Source organism: Xiphias gladius, chromosome 1 (genome assembly GCF_016859285.1).
Source record: "Xiphias gladius isolate SHS-SW01 ecotype Sanya breed wild chromosome 1, ASM1685928v1, whole genome shotgun sequence".
NCBI lineage: Eukaryota > Metazoa > Chordata > Actinopteri > Istiophoriformes > Xiphiidae > Xiphias > Xiphias gladius.
In genome coordinates this window covers 9487502-9509545 of record NC_053400.1, presented here as the reverse complement: position 1 = coordinate 9509545, position 22044 = coordinate 9487502, and the positions used below count along the sequence as shown (strand labels likewise).

Sequence of the window (22044 nt, the reverse complement as noted above, 5' to 3'; positions counted from 1 at the left end):
GCTATCAGACTCACTTTTATGTGTTGTGTTCAGTGATATACATTAAATAGAGCAGTTTCTGTGTCTGTTTCATATTTAATCTCGTGCTGCATAATGTTACATGTTTTTATATGAGTTAAGGCCGAGAGCACCTTTCCTCCCTTGTTGCTTCCAGATGGAGTGCTGGTAGTGTGGCTCTGTGGTCGGTGATTACTAACGGCAGCCGACTTTTCTCTGTGGGCGCTGGGGCCGCGGCCAGACTGCTGCTTGGCTGTCTTACACGGCGTGCCATCAGAGTCCTGGGGGAAAGCAACAAAATGGATGACTAAATAGTATTTCAAAACAAATTGTGTTGAACAGAAATACAGTAAAAAACAATATTTGAAGGCTGTGTGTGTGTACGTGTGTGTACGTGTTTGTGTGTGCGACTGACCGCATCGCTGGAGCTGGAGGTGGAGGACGTGGAAGAAGGCGACAGCAGAGAGGAGGAAGGAGAGGAGCGCAGTGAAGGGGATGGAGAGGAGGAGTTGGAGGAGGTTTTGCTGTGGGGGGCCGACGGAAGAACCACGACAACATCATCATCATCTGGAACGTTGTTGTTGCACTCATCTAGTTGCTGGGACTCATATAGTGTGACGTCATTTCCTACAGAGAAGTGATAAATGTAGACACACGTTTTTAGAGCCCTGCGAGGTCCAGCCCATAGCCGGTCAGATTCAGCTGACCAAGAACTGCTGATTTTCAACTCTCCATTGACCTCTTTTCTAGATTTGGGTCAAATTTTAGTTTCAACAGGACTTCAAGAAATATTACATTAATTTAAAAAAAAATGTCAGCGTTTGAACATACTGTTGAGTGGTAGATCATTCTGGGACGGGCTCCCCCAGTTCTTTCGGATCCATTCCCTGTATTCATCCACTTCTTGTGTCACCCGGATTATTCTGCCAAGTATGCTGTGAAACAATACAGGAGGAGGTACACCTGTAAGACTAGTGTTTATACAGCAGTCTGAAAGCAAATGTTTCTGGTAATGACCTGCTATTTTCATTATTATTAAATAAAGCCAACCATGACAACAACAACAACAACTGAAGCCTTCTAATCTTATGACTGACATTAAATCCCGAGTGACAATTTAAGGCTGAATACTGCAACAATAAACTGACTGGCTTTGAAGAATGCTGTGAATGATTAAGCACTAATCCAAATCAAATGATATTCAATAGAAATGGCTCATTATCTGGCTCCTCTCTTTGGCTTTGGTTGAATGATACTTTAATGAGCTCCTTACCTCTCAGTCTCGTTATTGGGGTAGTACTTGGCGATGGGTGACACAGCGTGGCTGAGCACCACATATGCGTAGTCAAATGCCTGCTTTACCTGCATGGCACCGTATGAACTCCGGCCAACGTCGTTGTCTGTTTGACAAAAGACACATGGTCAAAATGTGTAAATGTGAGAACCCGACAACAAGCCGATACACGCCATTCCGACATCTGGAGAGGGAATTCAAATTTCTTGCCCTTTTGAGGACAAACGCGCTTCCTAACCTCTATCCTTTCTGTTCACTGTTCCTACCTGGCTGCAGTGGGTCCTCAATGTAGAGCATGGAGGGCCTGTAGCCATCCATCATGTTCTTCTGAACCTCATCTTTGGCAACGTAGCAACCTCCATCCTTTATCCTGATGCCTGTCTTCAGGTAGTTGAAGTGGCGACCATAGAGCTCAAAGAATTCAATGAGCAGAACACCGATGTTGATGTTGGGACTGCACACATCCTCCCTGTAGTGAAGCTGGAGAAGAACACGGTACAAGTGGATGTCAAAATTATCGTGGATTTTTAACTATTACTATCATACTATTATGCTAACGTGATAGTCTTTACATTGTTTACGCTCAGTATGCTGTGTAATGCTGTCTCTGACTGCTTTTTTAATATCCAGCATTGTGAATATTTCAGGAATCAGTTATTGCGAGTTTCTTAATAAAAAAAAAACTATTGACACAAATGACAAACTAACAATTACAGAATTGTAAAGAGAGTTTCTGTTAGGGCCCAATATCAGTTATAGTTGAATTAATAAACAGAAAAAATAACAATTAAAAAAAATAAATAAATAAGGAGACACCTAAAGTACTTAAACCGAGCTCTAACACTGATAGGTATAAATGTCAAAACATAAGAGTTCTTGTTAAAGACCAAGTGTAGCCCACCTGCAGGAAGCTGACAGCCATGAGGAACAGACTGTAGGAGCCAATTCCCCCCGTAAAAACCTCATTGAGGTCCCTCTGCAGTAGGAACTGCTTCAGCACCAGGACCAGGTAAGGCAGCACAGGGTATTTCTACAGGACAAAACACAGACACCATAAGGACATGGTAAGGAATAGATTTTCATGTCTATAGCACCCTCTAGAGGAACATTTTAGTGGCCTGTCCTACTGATCACTAATATAGCGTATTAAAGGCCCGTTCGAAGCATTCAAAACCTCATATGTTACAAAATGAACATCATCTCGCTTTTTTCAGCTGTTAGCAAGGCCATTTCAAATGAGTTATGAAATAATTACTCTTAATATGCCACACAAGACATTAAATCTCCATTAAGCAACGCGTTGGAAACCAATGACTTCCTGTAATGTTAAATGTTTTGTAAAATATGCTGCTAAAATGCTCTACTAAGAAACACTTACGTTCTAAAAAAGCAACCATATTAGTCTGCTTTTTTAATGCTGTAAGAGGGGCACCAATCAGCTTTCATTATTATGGTTTAAGTCAGGCAAGCTGCAGTAATGCTCAAACAATTTGTACATTTTATTAATCTTGACGGTTATTTATTCCAAAGATACGTGAAAGTCAATTTGTAAATTTGTAAATCGTACCTCTTTGAACTCCTTGATGAGCCGAGCGGCTTTAACACCACTCTTCACATTGAAGCTGATGTCCACTTTGACCTCAGTGAAGGAGTCAGTCAGTTTGATAATGGGAACCTGGGAACACACATATTACACACAGTCTGAGATGAGTAATTTAGGACCAAGCTGCCCAGTCACAACTCCTGACATTGTGCTAAAAGACACTTGTAAATAAACCTGCATCCATAATTGTACTTTAAGTTTATTGCAAGTCGGAAAACAACATACACATGCAATTGTACACAAACCCACATATACTGATCTAATCCTCAAAGATTTAGAGGGCTAATCTGCTCTTTAAAATCCCTATCAAAAGTGAAACTTGAAACACAAATATAAAGCTTCCTTTATATTTGTCCTGAAATTAAATCAACTCAAATGGGAGGGAAAATTTAATCCATGAAAGTTTTAAAAATATCACAAATTGCTCATAGACGGTTGGGAGTGGTTTAAAATTCATGATCAGGAAGACATAAAGAAAACAAGCAAAGAGCTTGTCCCAAGCACACTACGCTACCAATAGTGTGTCTGTGACACTGTTCAACATAAATGTATCGCCTTCATTGGATGAAACTTAGTTTTGGTCACCAACGCTAAAGTACCGTGAAACACTTGTTGCGTACTAAAGTCCTGATGCACATTTGGCGTTTTTCTTGACTTACATGGCTGTTCATATACCTGCATACAAGGCATTTATGCTGAGTTACGCAGCTGTCATAACAGTTTGTATTAATTTGACTTACAACAGTGACCTAAATGTGACTGTCAACGTCATCGTGATCAATGACTAAGCATAAGATTATTGACCGTTATTAATCGTCATATTTGCAGCAAGTTGGAAAGTTTTACGTGCAGATTTACATGGTGAAACACTGACAGAACCACATTTAACTACTGATTAAATCCTCTACAGGCAACATGACTCAATTGAGAGTACACAAATAAAATAATGTCCTAAACTTTAACAAAAACAACGCTTTGCAAGTTAGTTTGCCGGTTAGCCAGGTACTGAGTCAGAAAGTCAGAAAACACAGTCTAAAAAATGGCATGCTTAAAATAAAGTTGTTATATAAATAAGCTGCTATTTCATCAAACCCACTGTTTATTAAACTCCTATAAAAACAAAAGAAAACTAATTTTGCAATACAATACATACAAAAGTACACATATATACAAATACACATCGGCGGGTGAGAATTTACCGTGGCCTTGTCCAAAACTTTGATGGAGTTCTCGTCTGCAACATTTCTCTTCCGCAGAGCCTCTTCCAGTGTCCAGAGTGGCAGCGTCTCCCACTTCCCAAAAACTACCAGGTCAATATCGCTGGTGGAAAAAAAAAAAAAAAAAGGGGTTTGACTTAGATCCATTCTGTAACTTACAAGATTAACTCAAGGCGAAGTACAATGTCACAGCATTTCTATTTTTCTCACATAGCAAAATGTTCACTGGAAAGTTGGTAACGTGTCATGTGACAAACATATTGCAACTTCCTTTGCATTATTCAGATTATGTACAGTAAAACAACCTTTTTTAAAATACCCTCCACATGGTAGATCACTACAGACAGGTGGCTTTGCTTCCCTCCTGTGAAAATGCAATGTGCACCTTCAGACAGAGCTTAAGCTGCGTGTGCCTTGTGTTTACTACATACAGAAGTGTTACCAGCAAGCACCAGCTGCAAACAAGACACGTGCAGACACGAGTGAACAGTGTATTTCTACCTTCTAATACAGACAAAAAAAGTCTTGACAAATGTTTCCAGAATAAGAGAGAAACAGAAACAGACACACATCACCCACTGACATGCATGCATCCACAAAACAGCTTAGTCCCATTAAAGTGCTCAGGATGGTGTCAAGAGTCCACTAATCCAGGTGACGTGTCTGTGTGTCTGTGTGTCTGTGTGTCGAGGGGGGAGTTATTGTTGTGTGTGTAAGCGGTTGTGTGTTTTTGGGTGTCTGTCAGCAGTCACAGGCCTCTCTCAGAACAAAGTTTTTAAAAAGATCCAGGATCAGCAGCGCTAAAAATGACCGAAACACTTGATCCTCAAAACAAAAGCAGATAATGATTCTCTGGCGAGTCAGGGCACTTTGTCCATAACCGAGTTCAGTATAACCGAGTATCTGGGACGGCGCCAGTTCACAGTCACAGTTTGGCCAAGAGAAAAAGAGCAAGCATGTGTTTAAATCTCTGGGCTCATGTAGGAAACTAAATAGCTCACCTTGTTGGCAGATAAAGACCAGTGCTGAAGCTCCCAAAAACTTGGACCTGGGAAAGAGGATACACAGAGTTACACACGTAGAAACGTTTTTGTTTTATGGATTCAATAAAATTACATCAATCTAATACTGTAGAACAGACAAACAAAATTGTACACCTGAATATTTGTATTATTATGTTTGACAGTGGCTATAAACTTTTAACATCTTCTCTTATATGCGCTGACATTTTTCTGACTGACTATGACATGGACCAATAAACTGCATCATCAAGTAAGCATCAAGGAAGCATTCTTTGATTTTCCCACACTACACTTCAATAATAAAACATCTTAACACAGCATTGTTATGACAAGCCCAAACAAACTGCAAAGGCGTGGTACAGCAAACTACTGATCATGAGAAAAATAAAGTGAAGGGGTGTATAGTTAGTAGTTAATTTATATAGTTAATTTTAGAATATTAGAGTATTTTACTGTTTTGTGTCGCATTAATGTGGAAAAGTGACTATTGTGGAAATCAAAACTGGCAGGATGTTCACATACAAAACAGCCCTTTTAGCCACTGATCTCTTAACCTGTGACTTAAAATATCTCCAATATCTTCCTCAACCGTTTAACTTCCCACTGATGTCCGAACAGAAATAGACTTAAGCCTTGACCCCACCTTAACTCCCTTAAACCTCCTTACTACATCTCACATCAACCAGAAGTATAAACTCTAGTTTACAGACCAGTCACATGTCCAGGGCTAAGCTGATTGCAGAGCCATGTTTGCAAATGAATGAACATTAAGTACTGAAGACTTCTGTGAAGGGTGAAGTAACTACAGATGGTCACGAAGCTGAGCTCTGTTTTATCTCATCTTGGCACTCTCTAGTCAAACCTTTACGTGTCCCATACTGTGTGGTCAATCTCTGGTAGGTGATGCATATCTAAAAGGTCTCAGAGTTTAGGAAACGTTTTAAAACCCAAGCCGAGGTACAATGGAGAAGTTTTCATGAACATTTTTTGGTACAACTGACTTAGACAAGCTTCCATATATACCTGGCAAGATCAGGGTTCGGTGTGGCAACAGACTGTGGAAATCCCTGTGAGTGTCTGGTGGACGTCTACTTATCTAAACTCATCAATTAAACAAACGTCACACTGACTGGATGACCAAGTAGCCCCTGCTCACTCCTCAGTGGAAAAGGAATAAAGCTGGCCAGGACCGGTACTGTATTGTGCTCCTTACTTTAGGAGCTGCTAAGCTTGGAGCAGACACGTTGGAGCACACTGCTCTATCAGAAGGATCAAAGTGAGTGGGTACAAGAATGCCTGAGGTGCGCTTCTTAACATGGCCCAAACAGATTACTGTGCAGCAGGGAGATAACAGAAAACAAGAGGATTGTTTATGAAAGGCTGAACCTTATAGCCATTCCCTTGATATCACACATAGCTTGGCTCATATCATAGCTGTGGTAACTGAGTGTTGTAAATTACTGAGACCATTGGTGTCCGAGGTAGCCTGGTCAAAGTACTCAACCAGTGCACCAAATATTGTGTTCAGTGTATCTAATCTGCCATCTATTTTCACGAGCCTACAAATCAATTTTTGCAAAAAACAGAATAACCTCAGGTGATGCGTGGCGTCCCTCATAGCGTGGCTTTCAGATTACAGACAAGATTTTCTAGCAAACAGCTGCCGGCAGTTCTCACCCTGATTTTCAGTGACACATGGGAAAATAATCAGGTCTGTCACACTGTACTAATGCATTTCTGCGGTTGGGGGCAATGTGTACCTCAGCACTGGGCCACAGGTCGTGGATGACTCCCTTGATTCTGTCCACCACCTCCAGCCTCATCTTCTCCTCCTCCGGCCGTGGAGAGATGTACTCATAGAAGTCACTGATCTCCTCGTGTAACCTGCACAGCACACAGAACACGGTGTTGTGAGAGGAGTGGACAAATGTGGAAAAGAACAGACACGCAGCTGGGAAAATACACAAGTTCACAGCTATATCCTAAAAGACTACAGAATGTATGCTTTCATATAAACCCTTTATAGATATACATATAGACATACAGAAGGTACTATCGTGTTTTACTCTAGCAGATGAGAAGAAGACATAGAACAGATAATAGAATCAGTCAAACAGTGCAGTTTAGTGTAACTGATATTGTTGACTATCTAAACAGATCAATTAAGTAGTTTTAACAATTCAAGACTACGGAGGTTTAGCCACATTCCATATCACACATTGATTTTAGCCATTAGACGGGGAAAATGAATACAACCGGGGTATTTTCATTCTCCTGGCCTAATCTGTGCTCTGCCTGCTAGCAGAGCAAAAAGGCACGATATGCGATGCCAAGGGACTGGGTGCCAACAGTCACTGCCACAGATACAGATGTCACACTGAGTCACACTGACAGGACATAGCTCATAGCTATATTCTCTTATTTCTACATAAATATCTACACACTAAACTACAGTTTTAGTAGTTTAGTTCAGTAGTCTGATTAAGCTGGGAGCTGTTTAAATGGCTCTATGTATATCTATCGATCTGTATGCCCAATAATCGTAGCTGGAGTCAAGTAATTTACGCATGTTTGTCAATCGGGGTGTATAGTACAAAAAAGTTAGCCATAAAGGGCTTGTGACTTTTAAGATGTGTGGTTCCTAGGAAAACTGATGCAGCAAAAATGGAGAATTAGCTCTACTTTTCCCCTCTGCAGTGACACAGAGGTGTCACCAAGCCAGGTGGCTGAACCCGACAATTCCTCTGACCAACAGCTGAAGACTTTTTGTATTAAGCAGGTCTGAGGTATGAATTTATGTAACAGCAAAATGTTAAGCGAGGTGTTGCCAAAAAAGTCAACATTCCCTTGGCAAACAAAAGTCTGAAAAAAAAAAAAAAAAGAGCAGTCGTCTCCAAACGTTCTCTCAGTACTTCCATTATCAGCTTTCCTGTGGAGGTGCAGATAGACTCATGCTCACCAGTAAAATCACTAGTTGGAATATTAGTTTGGCCAATAGCTTGTGTACTAGTGGTGTGACTTTATGAGCTGTTTATCAGGTGTCTGTCAGAGCATTTGGGCAATCATGTTTCCTAGAAATCAAGAAAAAAATATACCGCTATGTATATGACACAGGCTCAGGCTCAGGAAGACAGTGAAATGTCTTGTGCACAATATGAAGGCAAGGGGTTTGTCCTCCCAAAGAGAAAAAGCAGTGCTTTTAATATCATTCCAAACCAACTATTTATTTTGCTAAACTGTGGGGCAGAGCAAAAACACAACAGGAACCCCGGCTGTGTCCCCATGTAATGTCAGGGAAGTAAAAAAAAAAAAAAAAATTGTACTCAGTAAGGACAGTCTAAGCAAGGGGACCACGTTTGTCCTTGGAACAGGTTGCTCTGCCCACATGCACTGACCTTTTCACTGACCAGTTTTGTCTACATACACACAGAAGCAGGGACAAGTCGCAAATAAGACAAACATGCAGGCACAGGCGTATGTACACACGCACATGGGTACAAACAGCCATATAAACCCAGATTAGGGCAATAACAGGCTTACTCCTCTTGGTAGACGAGAGAGAAAGAGAGGAAAAGTGATACTTCTGCCTTTTATATATAAAATAAGGCAACAAAGCAAAGCATGTGCATACCACAAAAAGTTGGACAAGAAAAACACTCGCAGCTACCAACACTGACTGACTGTTGTTTGGACTACGCCCCAAAGAGCACTGTGTGCGTTTGTCTCTACTGTCTGGGTTTTATATAACAAGCACTCTTCACCTGACAACAGTCAAAGTTGACTGGGTTTCATCTGGATTATTTCTGCACTAAACCATTTATGGAAAATACCTGCAGACTAAAACTATCTTCTCTCTAGCCAAAAACTATCATGGTGACCTTGAGCAAAAAACTAACCCTTAAGTTGCTACAGGCAAACTGCTCAAAGGCTGTGATCCGCTCGACTAAAGCTCTGCATTCAAAAACACAAGCTACTACGCAAGTGAAATACGCGACATACTGTATAAACCAGCGCCGCTAGTTTGAAGGCATATTAGACACCAACACACTGTAAAGCAGTTTGGAAAGTTATCAAAGTTATGAGCCGTCTCTTCCCCGCTAGGGATACATCTAACAATTATTTTCATAATGCATTAATCTGACGATTATTTTCTGGATTGTTTCTACAAAATATCAGACAATAGTCAAAAATGCCCATCATAATTTCCCGAAGCCCAATATCACATCCTAAAATTGATCCACTGTTCCACCAACATTCCAAACCCCAAATATATTCTGTTTGGTATCACAAGACTGAGGAAAATGTAAATCCTCATATCTAAAAGGTTGAAAAACAAGGGAAATGATTGACAATGAATTTTCAGTCGATTGAATTATCAATGTACAGCTCTAGTCTCACAATACTAGCAAAAGTCATCTTTGGCAGATGACCCTGCATTTAGGGTGTGCCAAGAAAGTGGTCTCATTGAAACGAATGAGGAGGTTGTTCATTTAATGTATTGCTATTGTTGGTCTGAATGTGGCCCATCTGGCTGTTGACATGTCTGACTATACTTGAATGTAAATGCAGGATGGTACTGAAAATGCAGATGACTGGAGGTCTGAAAAACTTGAAGTAGTACTCACTGGAAACAGCCAGTCACTGTGTCCAGTCCATGACCATACAAGTTCCTCATGGTGCAGGCTGTATCAGAACTGGGCTCTCTCTCTCTCCCCACACAAGCGAGTTTTTTTGTTTATTTGTTTTTTAAAAAACAAACACATCTGTCACACAGACACATGCATTAACTGAAATGGTGATTTTTATCTTTGGGGAAATCTTCAGAGTGCTTACCACAAATAAAGACGTAAAGTGAGCTGAATGACACAATTTAATTTCATTGACTTCCATTGCTCATATCAAAACAGAAGGCTATTTTTGTGTGTTTACATCACAACATGCTTTGAGTAGTTATCCTATCATTGCATGAAACTTCTTGTTACTGGGCTGACCAAGACATAGCTTGAATATCCCGCATCCTTTTCTTCCTGATAAGCAAAATTACAATATTGCTATGACAGGTTTTTTGAAAGGATACATTTGTCAGAATACCAAAATTTTACTGCACACAATTCCATATTTGTTTTGTTTGTTTTTGTGAGGGAAGGGGAGGAAAAAAGTTTCTGTTTCCATTTGTTGCCCCTCCTCCGACATGGTTACTGACAACCACTCTAAATTTTGATGACTAATCTCTTTTCCCTGTGCACACTGCAGAGACTCCAGCCTCATAATGAAACATTAGGTTTCATTTAAGAGTAAAAGAAACTCAGGAGATACAATCTGCATTACAAACACAACATTAGTTTTGATTTCATGGTTAAAAGAACACAATTCTCTGTAGAGCCATTCTGTTTCATTATGACACCTCAGCACAAAGCCTTACACCTATTTAATTTAATTTAAAGTGATGTAATTGAACTGTAGGATGTTACAGGTCTGGGGCATGTTATGATCCCACTTGGCTTTTAGGGCCAACTTATTTTTAAACGTCAATAAACAAGCTAAACAAGCTAAAAAGAGGGCATCTTTCTGGCACGAATCATGCACTCATAATTTTTACAGTTTGCTTCTCTTACAGTAAAATATAACTAACAACTATTTTAGAGAAAGCTAATATCCTCTAGTTGAGAGCATCTTTACTCCACAACAGCACCAATAGGTTTCATTTCGCAGCAAACAGGCCACTCCTGCTCCCTTATCAACATGTGATGAGTGCAGCCATAGAAATCACATCTCATGCCCCACCTTCTGGGATCAAATTACATCTCAGTCTTGAGCCTGCCTAGGAAGCACATGTACCCTTGGCACTGCTTATCGGATTATCCCACTTGCCTATATCATTGTAATGTTATGTAATCTTGTGGAACAGGTTTTCAAGAGAGCTCCAGCTCCCGGAGGAGGGGGAAAAAAAAAAAAAAAAAAAAAAGCTCTCTCTACTCCGTAGCACTTCTTTTTCTAAACATTTCCCTCTGACAACATTACAGTTAAAGCTAGTCTTGTTTTCAAAATGACTGCAATTGGCTCTGTTTGCCTGACTAAAATCTGAATGAAGGATAGTAGGGAAAGGCGGTGAAGGGCTGCTGGGGAGAATAAAATAGGTGCTAAACACGCTGAGCGTCAGTGGTGTTTAATTTGATTAATAACTGAGTTGTTGTAGCACGGCGAACAAGGCGACATGAATGTGTTGTGCATTCATTATATTCATTATATACCCTAACTAAGGGGTATATAAACACTATCAGCTCATTGTTTGTTGTAAATAACAAGTTCACAATTCAGTTCAATGCAATTATATTTTCAGCAAGGTACTCTTGGGTACTATTGGGCAAACTTGGCCCCTACTTTGAGTTTATGTATTGGAATCACTATCGGGAGAGAAAACGTGGGACCTGTGCATCTCTACTGTAGCGCAATCCTTTTTTTCAACTTTATGATTTATGTCATCAAGTTTTTGTATTATGAAACAGTGCTTCACGATGAGCTACAGCAGGACCCTCAACATTCTTACAGAGTCACTGCATGAAGGCACCACAAATCCTTGTCCGAGAAGCATAATTCTGCCTTCAGGAGGAGGAATGGGAAGGTAACAGAAAGAGAAAATATGAGCAAAGGTATAAGGAGAAGAAAGAATCAGGGAAAGTAAGGGGAACAGTTGAAAAAAAAAAAAAAGAAGGAAAGAAGGCCAGACATGCACATAAGGTGAAAGAGTAAAAAAGAGAGAGAGAGAGAGAGAGAGAAGACTGGGTGTGGTGCTGAAATGCTTTCATGTGAACGAGAGCCATCTGTTAAGTTGGGCAGGATGAAGGAAAAAGAGGTTATTGTCACATCACACTGAGCACTACTCACTGACTGTTCAGAAATTTTGGCACTACGGTACAAAGGTGTTTGTCAGATGGCTGTAGCATAGCTTTTGAATCGAATGCTTAAAAACAGCGATGCTGTAACAGCATTAAGTCATAACGCTCATGTGTCAAGAAACACCTGCCTGAAACATAAGATTCCTGATGGGTAACTGGTGTTCACTACCATGAACTTTTATTCATTGTTCTGCAGTAGATCAGACTGGTGGTGATGAAACACTATTTGTGTTTCTGGAACTATTTTGTTGTGGCAAAATAGTTCCAGAAAGAGTTCAGCATCATAACTCTATTTTCACAAGGGCTTGAAATTTTGGGCCTCAACAACCTTTGCAGCAAAAGAGAATAGTGTGGTTATGTGATACTGCTCGGTCCACAGAGCCTCTGCTCCAACCAAGAACAGCTTCGGGTTCTCAGGGTTGCCAGGAGTCAAACAAGTCACATCACACACTGCTTTTCAAACTGAGGACAAACACAAAAAGAAGCAGAGGTCTCAATGTCTTGCAGATGGCAGATTCATTAATGTTTCATCAATGAACTGATCTGGGATGCTAAGTATTGGCAACTGGAACAAAACGGCTCCAGTTACACAGAGGCCCAAACACAGCTGACTGCTAGTGATAGGCATGGTCATGTCTGAGTGATGCAGCAGGGCGCTGTAGTCAAACAGGAATTTTTTGACTATAAAAATGGTAAATATAGCTTGGAGTATCACACTAGTAGAGCGCCATCATCTGATAAGTTGCGATTCATATGGTTAAATACTTGTTGATTATCTAAGTTTTCTGAAACCAACTTTGTAGCAACATTAACTGATCTGGTACCTGTCTAGTACAGCAGCCCCCCCCACATATACAATATGCAACAGTCATTTCAAACTCATTCCATTGTTCATCATTTTTTCTTGACATGAAATAGCTTCAGTGGAATAAGATACTCCGACTAGCTTGTGATTGGCAAAAGCAGTACAAAGCATGTTAGAGCCCTTAGTATGACTGTGCTGTTTTGCTGTAAGTATGTAAGAGTCACTACTACATAAAACAAACTAAAGAACATTGGCCCCAGTGGTCTCTCTTCAAAATAAATATCAATACAATTGAGGAAAATAACCTAAAACCACTATACCATATAAATTATGATACTTGTTACTATTCATTTTTAAATACACTTTAAATTATTTTTAGTTCATTTAGCATTTCAAGTTTCTTCTCCACTGTTGTGGTAGCATTTCCAAATAAAACTTGTAATACAGTGATGTCAAATGTGATTTTGTGGCAACACTAACAGTATCACTTAAAAAAGAAAAGATCATTATTATTATTATCATCATCATCATAGACTAAGACAAAAGGCAATTGTCAAAGCCCTCTCATTCTGTACACATGCTCAGACAGTCATCGGCTGAACACAGGCTACGAAAAAGTGCAAAAATGCTGTGCGCTTGCTGACTGCATCAGTCTGGAACATGGGAAGGGTTTATATTGGACAGGAAGAGGAAAAAAAAAAAAAAAAAAGAAGAACACATTCCTCACTACACATGGGAAGGCTGAGTTATGGAGAGCTGCCCACACGTGCTGCTGTTCAGAGGGGGCCTGTTTCACCTACAGTCCAAAGGACCAGCATGCAGGCTTCTCTCTCCACAGGCTGACACGCTTTGGCTGAGAGCCAGCCAGCCAGCCAGAAGAGTAAGAGAGAGGAGAGCGTGACATAGATGTCAACGCCAGTAGAGGCTAGATGAACCACCGTTCTAATAATGGCGCTTCAGTCACAGAGGTGCTATCTGTGTGCTAGTACTGGGAGTCATAAATTTCCAAAAGACAACGGCAATAAATGGCAATAACATCATGAGCCAGGGCTACTCATCAGTGAGCGATTAACCACACATTTCATTAGCCTACAAGTGATGTTCTGGTTCACCACTTGAAACTAGCTGCCAACACCAGGCTCCATGGAAATTAATCAAGTGCAGGCTGCGCTGTCATTACTACCATTTTGGGCCACAGGAGCAAATTGGTTCACACGGATAGGACATTCAACGCATGTGAAGACGTGAGGCGTGAGAATAAAATGAAGATGTCTGACGAAAAGAGCAGAGGCTCATGCATTTGTATTCACAGACAGGCTAGTAAAATAAGGGCTGTAGGAGATTGAGGGAGGGAGTAATATATTCTTTATCCCAACAACTATAGTCGAGGGGCCCTTGTGCACGACAATAAATCTCTCAAGTCTGAAGCAAAACTCTAAAAGTCTATGTAAATTTAAACAGCAAAGCCTTCTGGGGGTAAACCAGCAACTAAACTAACAATTTCAGTTCATCATAGAATACTGTCTAAGAAGCATCACAAACATTGAACATGTAACCAAAAACTGATCGCCCTGGACAAATATTTACATGATCCAGGTTTGTTAACAATATACATTTTGATACCATAAGTTCCATGATAACCAATAACTGAACTGCAAAATGTGAAAATACATACTTACAAAAGAAACGAAAGAGGGCCTATTTTTAATTAAATCAAGAGAAATAATTAGGGCAACTATATACCTTAGTCCTGCTCCCGCTCTCACTCGTCTATTTTCTCATGTTTCTAGCATTTTCTCACAATAGGTAACACGTTAGCTAAAGTGACTGCGAACTACACAACAAGGTTTTTGCCCTGAAATTTTTAATTGACCAGAGAAACAGTGTATGAAACTGCATCAGCTAAAACACTAGCTTTCTCTATATTGGATCCTACTTTGTGATGACCCCCCATAAAGGCTGCCTCTGTTAATACAATTTGCCGTCACCACAAATTCATGTGAAAAAGTTAAATGCAGTTTAACTTGAGGTGAATAATACAGAGGGGTTTACTTTGCTGTCCTGAGCTGATCCAGTGAAAGCAGCGATTAAATTAAAATGAACTGAATTTTGTATTACCTTTACATTTACATAAATGCTGATCTGACTAGGCCTTTAGACTATTTGCATTAGCCGTGATATCGATGCATGTTAAACCTTGTCTTTATCTTAGCATGGCTTGCTTTTTCAGCTTAAACCTGGGTTTATGTCTCTTTTATTTGGAAATACCAGATCAACTGAGCTGTGAAGGAATTTTTCTCAAATCAATCTTAGAATTACTGGTGATTTAAGACAAATAAATTAGGTTAATATGTCAATTATAGAAGGGTAATTTAGACTGACACTGTCCAGCTATACAGAAAAAACAACAGACCCATCTAGTAAATCCACCTATCACTCTGAATTAATTCTCTCACAATGCCTCTCTCTGTTATAAAATGACTGGAACTTTGGAACATCGCATCTTGCCTACACAATAAAAACCCACAACACAACACCAGATCAGAGCATAGTTCAGCAGGACAGAAATGGGCCACAGCTCTCCAAGGCTACACTGACTTCCTGTGCCCATATAAAGAACCTAAATAACTGCTCTGCAAGGCCAGAAAACGAGGGGGAAACACTCCCTTAGAGCTCCCAATCTGAGTGGACAGACACAGAAGGGGCTTGGGTGTCCCTTTCTCCGAGTGTTGGCTTTGTTTTGTGGAAGTGACGCCGTGTGGCGCATGTAAACACTGATCCTTTTCCATCACGATGTGGGCTGCTTGCTTGAACTTACTCGGTTTCAAAAATACCGGAGGAGCGTAAAAAACAAATAAGCACATGCCTTTGCCTCCGTAGTCAACCCCTATGGCCAAATATAGAGTACAGACTGTCCCATAGAAAAATGCACTTAAACTTACGTGGATAACTTACGTGAGTACGTTTAAGTAAGTCCAGGTCACTCACCCTCACTGAGATGGCAAATTAAAGTTTATGCCCCGCATCCAAATGTAGGACAGTACAAAAAAGGGAGCACAAGCATAAATGGCAAAAAAAGAGGCTGATCACATTCTACATCCCGCATCAGAGCTTCGTAATATTCTACTTCTTTGATTTCTCCTTAAAATCAAAACATTCACCACTTCTTTGCCTACCTACTGTAACATTGCAATACTGCCATAGTACCAAAACTCATAGTTGAGGTTACAGCATTACAGACAAGTAGGGGACTGTGTGGTAGGGGTCGACCAATTATCAGCACGGCCCATTACTGGTCATGATATGTAGCATTTTTACGATTATCGGAATCTTTTTTCCCCCCTTATTGCCAGTACAATACATTAATTTCAAAATGTGATTCTTTGGCACTGATTCAGGCGCCCCTCTCTGTAATCACCAATCTGTGGTTTTGAACTTATTTTAGCTACCATATTGCGGACATAACATTACTTGCCCGCATGAGTGTTTTTACATTTTATAGGTCATAATAACGTAAGCTAATGCTGAGCTAATGCGATAGCGAACGTCAACAAGTTCATTTGTTGTTTCATATTTTAGCCAGCTAAATGGCAAAAAAACTGACAGGCTATAATGTTACTCTTGCACGACACTTACCAGGGTCAGTCATGCTCTCAGTCACAACTACTGGTGAAGTTACTGAAGTGTGTCCTGAAGCTGCCTCTGACTCTGTTTCTTGTAGAGAGTTGCAGGATATTGTTGTTAGAGACTTCACACATAATGGAACTGCATCTAAGGCCTGTGTTCATCCATACACGGACTGCTTAGAGTTGTCAGAGTTGAATACTCACTTCTATTGCTATTATACATATTCAGCTATAGTAATCATTAGTAATGAAGTAGAATAGTTTTGAATGAGAGGATCCCTGCTGTCAGATGATGTTAATATACAGTGTAACGTTCAAATAACTTAAATCAACGAAAGGCTTTCTAACATACAACTCATTTGTTTATTTATTTATTTATTAAAATTTTCAGTTAACTTTATAAGAAATGATGTTGGGAGCTGCCTGCACTTTTTTTAAGCTAATGTTGAAAAGTGCTCTTTAATTAAACATATGCTTAAAAGCATTTCAATGAAATTTTGTGTTAGAGGTTGTGTTATTCTTAATTTTGACCCCAAGATATGAATTTTTACTGCAAATGTATATTGGTTATTGGTCTCCTTGATAACTAATAATCAGTTTCCATATCAGCCCAGAAAAAAAAACATATCGGTTGACCCCTACTGTACAGAGTTCTTTTTCTTTTCCACTCTTGCTTTTTGCCATTTTGTAAAGCTGTAAACGTGTTAATCAAATGACCAAACCGCCGGAACTGTTTTTCATGCAATTGGATGTTTATCATTGTTCTACACATCCAGACTGCATCTCCCAAGAAACAGAACATGTATTATGAGTGGAGATTTAACCATTGAATTAACATAACTTAACATACAGCTTTTACATACACATACATACTGCAGGTCCATACATGTGCATTTCGAAATAGATTTCCTGTAATGCCATAGAGCATGCTGGCATTGTGAATTACCAGAGTATGTTTAGACAGAGAGCCCTCAGTGGTGGTGAGTTTGATCAATGCTCTGAGGTTCAGGTTCTGGTATTAGCAGAGCTAATCACTAAGGAATGTCCTTATACAAACACAGAGCTTCCATATTACTATAAATGAGGATCAGCCAAAGACTGAGCTCCACACTCTGGTGTTCTGCTTGTCTACACGTCTAACAGGAAGGGGTGGGGAAGGGGCAAATCTCTGCACCTAAAAGGCCTTTAAAACAGAGCCCCACCCACCAAAATATTTTTCCCAAGTTATCATGTCTAAAAGAACCACGGCTGACGAAAGGACATAGTCATAAGTAAATACATGTCTTATACATTTATTAGACCTCATGGCTTAAGATGTTGGCTGTTATTAATGTTAAAGGATTGGCTCTGGTATGAGCAACGATGTGAGTTAGATGTACACGCTCCCTAATGAATCACATCTCACACTCAGTGAATGAACCAGGAATCTCTAGTTTCAAGTTGGCATTAACTTCAAATATATATCACACCTTTCAACTGATTTTTCTATTAAGGGCTCATCCCCCTGCCTTGTTGGATGTGATCAAGATTTCTACATCTTTTGAGTAGCGCACACTTAGCCCCTGTAGGTTTGAAAATTGACTGCAAATAATTTGTAGTTTGCTCAGAGAACAACATCTGTGATCGCAATAAATTCAATAATTTACAATGACTTCAATTTTCAGTTTAAAAAGTACATCAAAACCTCCATTAAAAACATTCATGCAGCAAGACTTTCATTTGGCCATCTGTATGCTAAGTATGTTGCAAACCTTCGTTCTGCCAAAAAAAATGCATAATTCACTTCTTCCGTGTTGACCTGTCACACTGTAACAATTACCCTTTCAAGGGGAGCTTAGCATTCAGTTATCTTTTGACAAAGCTGCATGTTTTGATAAGACTCTGTAAGCATCTTGATTCTATTTCCAATATGAAAACTTGTAATCATTGTAATGCTATATTACCGCATGTATTTCGGCTGACCACAACAGCTATTCCTCATGATGGAGCAAAGTACAAGCAGTTTACAGCCACTTTTAATACAAATCTGTTCAATAATGCTAAATGATTCAAAAGAATCGGCTATAGGGATCATTCTGCCCCATTACTGAAGCATGCTGGTTAGCCAACCTGGTTAGAGCTGTTAGCATGCTCCCTTTGGAACCCTGCATGCAATCTCCTCCTCTGTGTGCACTGTACGCAATAATTATTGTGTACATACTAGCACGAGCTGTACTCTAAAACTGTAGTGTGTGCTGTGGACAAATCAACAGCAGACGCATGGAAGAAGAGGAAAGCAGCAAAACAGTGCTTGTGATTCACCTTTGTACAGCATGTTTTTCATTTTCCACTTGCTTCCTTATTATTCTGGTATTGATTAATACATTGGTTATCAGATTACCTGTGTGTTGAGACTGAAAAGTTAGTGACTAGGTGGAGGTCTGCGGGTACTTGCGCATGTTTGTGGGGCCCAATATGAGAAGTATGCAACAGGCCTGAAGTCCTATTTTTGGTTTCCATTTAGCCACAAGGGTCCACATGACGTAATTTCTGGGTGCCACCTAAAATTTGTAACTGAGGATGGTCTACATGGTCTGCACTAGAATACTTCACTGGGTGCTCATTTCATGCACTCTGTGTTTGTACTGTACGACATCCTTGTTCCTATTCTCTTTAAGCTCACACAGTTTTCTTCTTCTTGCTGTAGGAGGTCGCCATCATGTTTCCTGGCGCACTTGTGTGGAAAGCGTCTGCATACGCATAACCCTGATTATAATGTGCACAGAAGTGCATCCATGTTCATCCGTTTCTATGTTCAAGGCCTAAGGTTGACTTATGTCACCCTACTATAGTCCTTTGCCTGCAATTGGTCAACAGTGTAACAGCTGTATTCTTTACTTGTGTCATTTGAGCTGAGTGTTTACAATGTACAACTTCTTGCTAGTACATTACTAGAAAAAAAAAGACTTCAGGTCATAGTAAACATGCTGGCTTTTGCTCACAACACTGTATTCAAACACAGTTCAACAACTTTGGCAAACCAATCAACTGTGATTTCCTCTGAAATACCCCCAGCCTAATATCTGTGGGTTTAAGGTGGATGGAGGACCAATGAAGCAGCCCACGCCCAGTAAAAGTGTTGCTCTTGTTTGGGCTAGCACCATGTTACTTGTTCAATGCTCTCTCTTTGGCTCTCTCAATTAAAACTGTTTGTCACTGAAAGACTGGGTTAACTCAAATACACAACTTAACTAGTACTAGCAAGCTTCACGTGAGTACTGTAGCTTGTGTTCCTTTATTCAAAGTTTGCTTAGTAACCCCTTAATGAATGTCATAATGTCGGACAGCCCAGATTAATATGGTAAGTGGTCAGAGCTTCTATGTTCTGTTCACATAGTAACACCCAAGGAATCATCTGTTACAGTGTTTTCATTCCTTCTTCTGAACATTTATTCAAAAACCAGTGGTACGAAAACTAAATAGTTAAGCTTCCCGGATGTTTAAAGGTTTGCTTCAACTTCTGTTCGCTCAGGCATTTTTGCAAAGTACATTCTATGAACACTTAACAAGAAACATGACTTCATGATGTCTTGAAATGTGCGTTCACTAGTGGATTCGCTCACTTTGTCAGATCAGTGTAGTGTTACAATTAACTACACAAAGTTATGCAACTGTGGGTGGGGATAAACACAGTGGGTGGGGTGACACTGACAACACAAATCGCTTCCCTGTGTGCTACTTCAGCGTACAGGTGTGTAAAATAGGTTAAATAACAGTTAATCAACTCCTAGCTTACATGGGATGCTCTGAAACATTAACAGCCTCACACTTGTGGAACCCCTCCACCCCCACTGTGGGATCCATTGTGCACCAGCCTCAGCAAAAATGTGATTTACGAGGGATTGCTCTGTGGGGGCAAAAGTGTGACAGCCAACCTAATCAACTTTAATAAACTCTCCCTTACCCTACAATTCCCTCCGAGTAGTTCCTGACTTTCCATGGCGTACCCGCGTACGCATCGTAGCCTCCCGTGTTAGAGCCGCTGCCACTGTTCAAGAGGCTGGCATTGAATCCGAAAGTGCTAGCTTTGTTGTCTCTTTTTCTTTTGTTGGGGTGTCCGTCCGTCAGTCCCCTCCAAAGCACAGCGACCCCACTGCCCTGCTGCTGCCCAACTCCACCGACACCGCCCCTGCCAGCGGCTCGGTTGTTGTGGTTGCTATTGGTTTCCAGTGGTATAAAGTCCCGCTGTTCCGTTATTCCTCCGTCCCCCATTGAGGTCGACATCCCCTGAGTCCTGGCTTCACCGCTGTCGGTGTTTGAGTCAAGTGCCCCGTTTCTGCTGGTGAGGACGGCTCCCGACGCTCCGTTGACGGTCGCTTTCAGACTCGACGTGCTCTGAGATCCAGTGGTGTAGGTGTTATTTACATGCAAGTAGCCGAGCCCTTGTGTCGTCTCCCAAATCTGCATCCACAGGTTGTTAGCGGGTCCACGTTGTTCTGGTTGAAACCAGGCGATTCTCGGATCCATCAAACGACACTGTAGGCACACCGCCCCCCCACCCCAGCACCGAGCAATGCTCAGCTCGTGTGCAGCTAGCCAGGTCGCTAGCTAACGTTAGCTAGCCTGCTATAGCCTCGTTATAGCCGCTGCTAGCTGAGGTTGTCGGCTGCCCGTTACTCCTAGAATCTGGTAAAAACACGTTCCTTAGTATTGGCGATACACGCAGCTGTCAACCAAAATCATCCACAGGAATTAAGAAGAGTGCGACTCAAGTGTTAAAAAACCGTAGCTGAAGCCAAAGTTGAGGGTGAAGGCTGGAGAAACGTGTATCTGCTGCCTGTCGAACTGCCTCTCTGACCCTTTCCTCCTGATCGTGGGTCCCTCAATGGCGGAGTGTACGTTGCCTTTGCGCATGCGCGGAGTGAGCCAAAAGGGGCGGAGACAATCGTTACGCAACTGACAACTGTTTTTTTTGTTACGTAAGTACCTCTGAAATATTATTCTCTCATCAAAGTAAAATGGACAAGATGTAAGCTGCAACAACGCAAACCCGATTTATTTTTCAGCACAATGCTACACCTTGAGCCACACTGATTTTTTTATTGTACTAATCCCCCAGGTTTTAGTTTACATACCACTGTATATTCCAGAATTTGAATCTGAAATAAAACTCATATGATGTAAATGCACAGCAAATACTAAATTAGTTTCCATTATCAGTTAATCCGTATTATTTGGGAGGTAACTGATTAATCATTTACACTACAAAATGTCAAAAAACGTTCTAATAACAATTTTCCAAGGTGATTTATTAATCAGCTAATCGCCTCAGCGGTAATTTCAAATATATCCAAATGTGTGGGTTGTTTGTTTTTTTGCATAGTAGTATCATGTGCTGGCAGACTGTATGGAGGATTCAAAAGTAACTGCTGCGTTTCTGCTTATGTATATTGTTTTGACTCAATAAAATTAACTCAGAATTCTTTATAGGTAGCAATAGCGATATTTAGTATCAATCACAAATGCTGTTAGTCATAATTCAGCTACCTTTTAATTGATTAGGACAATTAAAAGGTTTTGCATTTGATTGGAGAAATAAAAATCC

The 22044-nt window shown here is 40.5% G+C and overlaps 1 protein-coding gene across 1 annotated transcript in view; it reads right to left on the bottom strand.

Moving 5' to 3' along the window:
- The window catches only part of tent4b (terminal nucleotidyltransferase 4B), a 22662-nt gene extending 1337 nt beyond the window's left edge, over nt 1-21325 (bottom strand). The window contains exons 1-11 of the mRNA XM_040132063.1: nt 20404-21325; nt 6894-7017; nt 5113-5159; nt 4094-4214; nt 2859-2966; nt 2193-2321; nt 1558-1771; nt 1271-1397; nt 829-932; nt 413-624; nt 132-278 (exon numbers count right to left, since the gene is read on the bottom strand). Coding sequence (XP_039987997.1) covers nt 132-278; nt 413-624; nt 829-932; nt 1271-1397; nt 1558-1771; nt 2193-2321; nt 2859-2966; nt 4094-4214; nt 5113-5159; nt 6894-7017; nt 20404-20966 — 1896 coding nt within the window. The 5' untranslated portion in view covers nt 20967-21325. The remainder of the gene's footprint in view (nt 1-131; nt 279-412; nt 625-828; nt 933-1270; nt 1398-1557; nt 1772-2192; nt 2322-2858; nt 2967-4093; nt 4215-5112; nt 5160-6893; nt 7018-20403) is intronic.
- Nucleotides 21326-22044: the final 719 nt, after the last annotated feature.